General features: G+C 40.9%; 1 protein-coding gene across 1 annotated transcript; it reads right to left on the bottom strand.

Annotated features, from left to right (window-relative positions):
* Positions 1–2,885: 2,885 nt before the first annotated feature.
* LOC130069094 (C-factor-like) lies at positions 2,886–4,839 on the bottom strand. Its single transcript, XM_056232804.1, has 6 exons — positions 4,678–4,839; positions 4,549–4,609; positions 4,262–4,449; positions 4,006–4,167; positions 3,764–3,874; positions 2,886–3,480 (listed from the first exon to the last, which is right to left on the bottom strand). Exons 1-6 carry the CDS (start codon positions 4,810–4,812, stop codon positions 3,367–3,369), a joined length of 771 nt encoding a protein of 256 aa, XP_056088779.1. The 5' UTR covers positions 4,813–4,839; the 3' UTR covers positions 2,886–3,366.
* Positions 4,840–8,798: the final 3,959 nt, after the last annotated feature.

Here is an 8,798-nt window from a genome sequence, read left to right as displayed (position 1 = left end):
CCCCTTTTAACATTATGTAATATTGTGCTGCGTCATAGTGCGATTGAGGATCTAAAGATCGCCTCCCCCATATTTTAGAGCCACCCCGTCCCTTTAATGACCGCCCCTCGTCAGGCTCTTGTGTGAGAGTGAAGGGTAACCAACTCTGACAGCAGCATCGATCCCAGAAGAGCAGCAACAGCTCAGGATAGGATCCCTGGCCACTATTCCCAGTAGCACCTCATTGCAGTACACGAGATCCAGGGGGCGGAGTTGGATCCAGATCTAAGGGGTGGAGATGGGTAGGATTAGGGGTGGGGTTAGGGATCAGGGGGCGGAGATGGGTAGGATTAGGGGTGGGGTTAGGGATCAGGGGGCGGAGATGGGTAGGATTAGGGGTGCGGTTAGGGATCAGGGGGCGGAGATGGGTAGGATTAGGGGTGGGGTTAGGGATCAGGGGGCGGAGATGGGTAGGTTTAGGTATATGTAAGGTGGGAGGAGTTGGATCTGGATCCAACTCCTCCCTCTGGATTTCGTGTTCTGCAGTGAGGCTTTTAGGTTCACTATTCCTCCTATTCCACTATTCCTCCTATTCGGTCGATCGTGAACAATTCTAATGTTTTAAATGACTTGAGAGTTGTCACAATGAATGTTCTTTTTTTTTTAATCCAAGCATGCACATTCACTTATAGTCCGGGTGAACTAATCAATTCTGTTTAGCTACATAATGTGAAAAAAGAACGAACGACCTGGACGAGAGGTATGGAAGTAAAATAATGCCAAATGTTTTTGAAGCAAAAAAGCCTGTTGAATTGCACTATACTTGAAAAAAATATGCATTGCATAACCATGCTTGCATTTGTATGCATTGTATTTTTAGGGCTTGCATTTTTATGGGCTGAAATTCAGCATGGTTGAATATTTAAGCTGTGAAAATTTCAATTCAAAACATTTAAAACACATTTTCATAATTAAAAATTCAATAATCCATATTCACCTTTCATATTTAATTTCCAAAATATTCAAACTGTTTAAAAATACAACCTATAATATTCAACAGGCAATTTTCGGTCCATTTTATTTCGCTTTGCAAATTTGCTTCCACAAATTCAGTGGTTCAAATTCTACAGTAAACGTTCAACGTTGACATCCAGGAACTGCAGGAAAAGCAGTCGATTACCGAGCATAATCTCCATCTGCTGTTAGTCGATCTGATCAGCAGGAGGTGCAAGCGTGTGTTGTTGACGAAGACCAGAGCAACAGTTAGAGCAAGACATTCATTCATAAAAACCAAAAACCATACTTTTACATATTATTCCGTTATTGAAAAACTGTTGCATTAATTAGTTTGAACAAAACTTAAAAACATTAAGAAAACGTGTCTAAAAATATATTTATAAATTTTAGCAATCCTCATTTGCTACTTAAATCTACACAAATTTAAAAACACCAAATATTAGATCAAATTGGCACAGAATCAACTTTGCGCTGCTGCCCGCGATCGCACCAAGGATCAGCCATATTTCCATGTGCATCTTGAAAAGCGGATGTTTTGGAATTGTTATGCCATCTAGTGGTTTAGAGGAAAATAAAATCAAAGGCGCCTTTTACATCTGTGTGCCTTTAGCCCCATTGTACCCTATAGCCCGGTTTTACAGACAAGGCTTAAGACTAAGCCAGGATTAGGGCTTAGTTTAATTAGGGCATTTAAGTAGCTTTTTTAAACATGCCTTTGAAAAAACATTACTGGTTTGTGGTTTGCATCTTGACGCAAAACAATGAACCTGACATATTTTCAGCTCAAATATGCATTTTAGTCAGAGACTAGGATAAGCCTGGTCTGTGAAACCAGGGGTCAATGTCCAAAGTTGCTATTATTTTTTTTTTTACATTTTTAAATTAACTGTGCTCAAGTGGACGAATTAACTTGAATGAAGTTTTGCTTAGTTTCCTGAACGAGATTCAACAATCCTAGTAAAATGATCCAGTCTTCCCAGCACTAAGGGCTGCTTTTATGTCCCCATCACCCACTTGCCCAAGCCCTTCTTCACTCCCTTGCATTCACTCCATGAGACACATTTTACTGCAAGAACACAGTGTTCCACTTTTATTTTGGACACTATCCCCTCAAAGATTTTATTAGCTTTTTTTGGCTTGATGTTTATATTATGGTAAATAAACGCCTCTCTGATGCCTAACGCAACAAGCCAAGGAGGAAAGATAACTGACATAAACAAACAGTGAGGGAGAGAGAGAGTGAAGCTATTATGCATTTCAGCTTGACCCAACACAAATATCAACACTCACGGAAATAAAGCAGCAGTTTCTGTGAAAGGTGCAGAAAACAAAAGAAACTTGCATTCAAAACTTTGTTGTGTGGCAGACTTATAAAAACAATCCACACAACTCCTGTGTATCAGTTGAACCGCAATTCTAAGACAATTCTAGGGGCCTTGTTCAGAAAGGGGACCCCGCTATTTTATTGGGTAACAGAGCTCAACAGTTGCAGAAGTAAAAAAAGAGACATTTTTAGCTATAATGTAAACCTTTCAAGACATTTAGTGGTGTCCGAAAACATCTAGTGCACTCATTCAATCCCAGAATGCACTGCAAGAAGAAGTGTACAACCCATGTACATCTACTATAGGGAATAGGGGACTTTGGACACAGCTCTGGAGACAAAAGGAAACCAAAGACAGAATCATTAAAATCATTATGCATCATTGCAGTGTTTTTCTGTTTATCCCTGTAAAGCTGCTTTGAAACAATATGTATTGAATAAAGCGCTATATAAGTAAAGGTGACTTGACTTGAGTTGAAACACAGGAAATACACTCTTCTGTGGTTCATGTCAGAGTGAATGTGTCAAGAATAAACAAGGCTGAACTGGTGAACAGTCCGTGACAGTTTGATCCGCAGAAGCAGAAGCCAGGAGGAACAGCAGTACCGTTATCAGCCTCATGGTGGTGACCTCCGCCAAGTGAAGGGTTGCATCGTTTCCAGTTGTGGATAGGAAATAGGGCTGTATGGTGGACTAGGACCCAGCAAATACTCAGGCCACGTGGCTTACAACAGCACAAGGTTACGTCTAAAACTCAAAAACTCTTAAACTTGACAGTTATGATATGGAAGATTCTTCTTGATCTCAAACTTGCATCATTTTCAAAGGTATTTCCTTCTAAATGGACAGTGTATAGAGATTAATAATTTGAACCACACAATATTTATTTGATTTACTGAGATTATAGGGATTAAAAGTTTGCTCTTAAATTGAGATTGAGCTGTTAGATCCCATGTTGATTTGAAGTGTTTTACATTTAAAAAAGGGGTAGAAATATGGCATCTGGATCAGCCTTTTGATGATTGGAGAAATTTTGTTCCTCTGTTTTACCAGGGCAAAGTTTCTCCAGTGTAGTCCATGAATCCGCCGTGCTGCTTCTCAGTAAGGCTGCCAATGACACGCAGCATTCCCTCCACACTTTCTCTTGTGTCGATAGATGCCTGGTGGACAAACAGGGAATGACATGCAATTAAAATAGTGTAATCTTGCCAAACAGAGACTATGTGTGCATTGAAGCATCAGGCTGATATAATTTTTCATCACGAGAACTGATTATAAACTAAAATTCAACCTGGCACATTTCAAATGTCTTGCATAAAACGGTGAAAGAATCAATAATACCTGACTTCTGGGGATTGATTAAGTCAGAGGAACAGACAAAAAAAAAAAAAAAAAAGGGAAAAAGTATAGTTGTAAGAGCTTTATTACTGAATCTAGATTTACCTTATCTCCCCCCATGTTTGTCCTCACCCATCCTGGGTGAATGGAAATGCAGAGGATCTCATCTGCCTTTAACTCCATTGCAGTATACACAGTCAACATGTTTAGACTTGCCTGAAAGGAAAACAGATGCAGGAAGAGATTTTCTTCACACTGAACCTAATTCTAATTAGTTTTTCAGTTTCAGATATAAGCCAAAACAATCAGATTTTTTCTGCCCCCCTGAAAAAAGTATTCTTGTGTACCTTGCTGATACTGTATGGGAAGAACGGGAACGGCCCTTGCAGTGATGGAACGATGCTCATAGATGCTGCATTTGTGGAGATGTTGATCACAGCTGCTTTATCACATGACATCCCTGGTTTGCCACTGGCTTTAGCTGCTGCACGCAGATACGGCAGGTACTCCTGATTTAAGACATTCACAACCAAGTGTTTTAGATATTGCAAGAAATCAAGTCTTGTCTTAGATTAGTCTTGTTCCCAAAAACCTTTCTATTACCCTAATGACAAATAAAGGTCCTAGCATGTTGGTGTTGAAGGCGTGGATCATGTCCTCAACAGTGGCGGTCAGTATGGATTTTGAAGGCAACACTGCAGCATTATTTATGATCAGGTTCAAACCATTCTTGCCCAGTAGAGAACCCACTTTCTTGGCAGATTCTTTGATACTGCATGGATCAGCTACATCTAGAAGCAATCATTGCAGAAAGATTGAATTCGTAAAGTTAGATGTTATTTAAAATCTCAAAAAACTACTTCCATTTTAAAACATAAATGCACATGTACCAAGGTGCTCGAGGGTGACAACACCTGGATGCTTTTTGGCCAGTTCTTTCAGTGCCTGAATCTGAAAGAGAATATTGATAAATACACATTTCTTTAGCTGTCTTCAGTCCTAAGCTCTTGAATACTCACCTCAGAATTTGTCCCATCTGGGTCAAGACACCCAGCAACAACTTTTGAGCAACGGGCCTCCAGGAGTTGCTTGACCATTTCTAAGCCTCGGTTGGCCCCGGTCACAAGAGCGCTACACGCCTTTAATGCAGCCATGTTCAAAGATGATCAGTCTGGTTCTTCCAATCTCTCAACCTGCCTCTCTATAGAGGCGTTTATATGGAGCAGAGTTGACTCCACACCCCATAACACACACACGGTGGCAGGATTATATGAGGAATATAACTACTTGGATGCTTCCCAAAAAGCTGTAATATTTTATATCAAATCAGATATGCTGTGTCAGGAGTGAGATTAGAGGTTAAAGATCCACATCGCTTGTACTGCAGCTGGAATGAATCAAAGTCCTTTGTAAGACAAGTCAGCCCACTCTGCGCCTGTCTTAACGCCCCCTGAGGAGCTATTATTTTATAGGCAATACGCATGCAAGTATGTCCTATCTACTTCATTGGGGCAAAACCAAAATCACCAAAATGGTAGGCTAAGATGAAAGGATCACAAATGACCCCAGGATCGTCAGAGAAAAAGATTGAAGAACTTTATTGTGTGTGGTTTTGGAGTGTATTTAATTAACTAATATAACTTCTTTAATATAATATCTACATCATCTACATGTGATCTATAATATACATGTTATTATGCATAATTTATCATATATTTATTTATTTTTTCAGAAGGGAATAACTAATCATAAACAAACATCCAGCATTATTCCCCCAATCAACTAGCCTGGCAAGCCAGACCTACATCAAGATGTTAGGTCTGGGAACTCACAATTGGCACACCTCAATCCGAGGGGCGGGATAAACGGTTGTCTTTCAATATCCCTCGGCACGCAATAGGATAGCGCTACAACCAACCAGAGCAACGAATGGCTGTGGCTGAGTGAGTCCCATGCGTTTTTCCACCAGTGAACCAGCTAGTTGGTATATTAAACTTTTGCCATATCCGGTCGTCAAAACTCTGAACACATCTTCCTTTTTTAGGAATGACTTAAGTGACGTTCTCTTAACTCCAAGTCATCCAGAGTCGCGGGCAAAGCCGATTCGAAAGACCGCTGTTCGCCAGCAGCATCTTCTTTGTTTTCAAGCAGAGGGAAATCACCTATGGAAATCACGCGGAAATCGTCACAACTCTACCGTCATTATGTTCAGCCTGCCCACCAACTCTATACACGATCTGATTGGCCTGACCAGTTTTTGGTTTTTCCAGCTAAAAAGTCTATGGAGAGTTGCTAGACCACACTTTTCTGCAAAACAATTTTTGCTGCTGCTAGGGTGCGTCTAGATTTCTAGGCTACCAATCAACTCCAATCTCCCTCAAACAGCTTCATACAACCAAGCTCTTAGCAACATCCAATGTTAACGTTAACAAACAAAACATAAACAAATTACATAAATTAAAGCAGTAATTAAAGCATAAATTAAACACACACACACACACACCTCCACAAAAAAAGAGATCAGCCAACGCATTAGCCAAGAAAGGATGCCATAGTTTTTGTTTAAATAACCTGAATGATTATCTATCTTTTCCAGTTTAATGGAAGTGAACACTTCTTTGACCCATATATTAAAGGAAAGGGGTGAGACATGTTTACGTTTCAAAAGAATGAGATGTCTTGCTAGTAAGGTGGTGAAGGCTAGAGCCTTTTGCACTGGCAATGAAAAGGTCAGCACCAAGTGGCTGAAAGTTGATTTGGGTCGAGACTTCTCCCAAAGGCATCCTGCAAAGTTTTAAATATTTTAGTCCCATAATCAAATAATTTCAGACATTCCCACAACATATGAATGAGATCCGCCGGTGAATGTTTGTACCGATTACATGCATCGCTGAACGAGGGGTACATTTTAGCAAGTTTGACATTAGTATAATAAATCCTATGAAAAATCTTGCATTGTATCAGAACATGTCTTGCACATATTGATGATGTATGAACAAGTTCAAGAATGCGTTCTCATTATTCATTAGACAAGTCAATCACTGTAAGGTCATGGAGAACACAACCCAACTTGGGGGGAGAGGTTATTGACTCACATCTAAAAATTTCCACCAAAAGCTCAGAGAAGGTATATGGATGAGTAACTTCGCTCATCTCGGTTAGCCGAAGATATGTTATTCCAGCGGCTCTGTCCCTCTAGACTAAAGTTGCATACTTCGACCTAGGTCCCTAGCCCTTCCTCCTCCGCTGGTCTGTCCAGCCCTATGAACTCCCTGGTTTCGCCCAGGCCATTAGCCCTTCCTCCTCCACTGGTCCTGTCCAGCCCAGAAAACTTCCTGCCTTTCAACTTAGAAATTTTGGCCCCCCCGGCTCCACCTTGCCCCTCTGAACAAATTAGTCCTCCTGAGCCCTTCGACCTTAGGATGACTCGAGCAGTGCTAAAAGTGTTTGAAAAAAGGGTATGAAAGGCTTGGGGGCTCAGTAGTCCATTAGAACAGTGGTTCACAACCTCTGTCCCTGAGTACCCCCAGCACTGCACTGTTTAGATGTCTCCAAAATCAAACACACCTCACAACTCATCAGCTCAATAGTAAAGACTCCAAGACCTCAGATGGGTCTGTAAAATAAGTGAGACATCAAAAATGTGCAGTGTTGTTGGTTCTCCAGGTCTAGGGTTGGGAAACACTGTGCTAGAAGTTAGAAACTGATTAATCTAAGAAAGAGTTGCAGCTCTTTCACAGAGATGGGTTGTGGCTATGTTTGGACTGCTTGGATCAAACATATCCAAGTTAAGTTGGAATAGTTTCCAAGTTTTCGAACCATCTGGACAGAGGGCCGGTGGAACATGCATATGTCTGTGTGGCAAGCACGTCACCGGCCTCGCGTCGTTCTCTCACGGCCCTCTGCCTCGTCCTATTCGACACAGTCTGCCTTGAGTAACAGCTAGTGCTCACAGAATTTTCCAGTACCAGCTTATTTATCAGCTAGTTTAACCGGTTACTTCTGTAAGACTGGGAAAACTGGAAGAACTGGTTGAGGAACGACCACTCTGGAAATTACCATTTGAACTCACCATTTGAGACAAAAAGTCTCACATAACCTACATTTCTTTCCCTCATCCCCCACTCGTTCTCCCCCATGCAAAGATCACCAAAAACTCACCCAAGAATCTAAATGGTTTAATGTGAATGATTATCATCGAGTTTTTTACATGTTTGGTATCATTTGAAATGTCTCAGTGCGACTGGTACAAATGTCTCATTTCCAAATAAGTAAAACAAAAGGTAAATATAGCTGCGAGCAGCGATTACGGGCCCAAGCCGGTGGCACCGCAACCCCGGTGCCTTTAGGGTTATTGTGCACGACGTGCAAAAACTGCTTTTACTGTCGAAAAGAAGTGTGCTGTAGAGCTTGCATCAGTGTGGGCTCTGCAAAAGTGCGCATCGAGGGCACATATCAACCACAATGTGTGCATGAGCAACCTTCTGAAACCTAAAATGAAAAATGAGACACCCTACAGACGGTCTCATGGATTTAACGGACACATGAAATAAGCACACAAGACTGAAAATCTGCCGAACGGCTCTGGTAGTTCCGCTTCAGCACTGATGATGTTGTAGGAATAGTGCACTCTGGTTGGTCTGGATTATTCGAGATTTTTTATTTTATACAGAAATAAGTTATTTATAATTCAGATGAGAATAAAGTTAGTGTTGATTAAAATGAAGGAAAACATTGATTGTATTGATCTCAAATATAGCACATTAATTTTAAATTCATTTAGGTTCATTTACCAAACACAATCTTAATTTAATTTAAAGCAAACAATACACTTAAAAGATATGGGTTGTATGAATATTTTGGAGAGAAAATATATATATCGGTATATACACACACACACAGTTTAAAAGCAAAAGATCTCTCTCTCTATCTCTCACTCTCTCTCTCTCTCACACACACACACACAGTTCGATCGCACCCGCGCCTCTGTCTCTCTCTCTCTCTCTCTCACACACACACAGTTCGATCTCTCTCTCTCACACACACACACACACAGTTCGATCTCTCTCTCTCACACACACACACACAGTTCGATCTCTCTCTCTCACACACACAGTTCGATCTCTCTCTCTCACACACA

This window comes from Rhinichthys klamathensis, unplaced genomic scaffold (genome assembly GCF_029890125.1).
Source record: "Rhinichthys klamathensis goyatoka isolate OS25496 unplaced genomic scaffold, OSU_Roscu_1.1 h1tg000015l_1, whole genome shotgun sequence".
Lineage (NCBI taxonomy): Eukaryota > Metazoa > Chordata > Actinopteri > Cypriniformes > Leuciscidae > Rhinichthys > Rhinichthys klamathensis.
This window is presented reverse-complemented; position numbering and strand designations above follow the sequence as displayed.

Coding starts and splice junctions, on each gene's coding strand:
- LOC130069094 (XM_056232804.1), bottom strand. CDS start 4,812: ATGGCTGCATTAAAGGCGTGTAGCGCTCTTGTGACCGGGGCCAACCGA. Junction 4,168..4,261: donor GACCTTTATTTGTCATTAGG/GTAATAGAAAGG, acceptor GTCTTAAATCAG/GAGTACCTGCCGTATCTGCG. Junction 3,481..3,763: donor CAAACATGGGGGGAGATAAG/GTAAATCTAGAT, acceptor TTTGTCCACCAG/GCATCTATCGACACAAGAGA.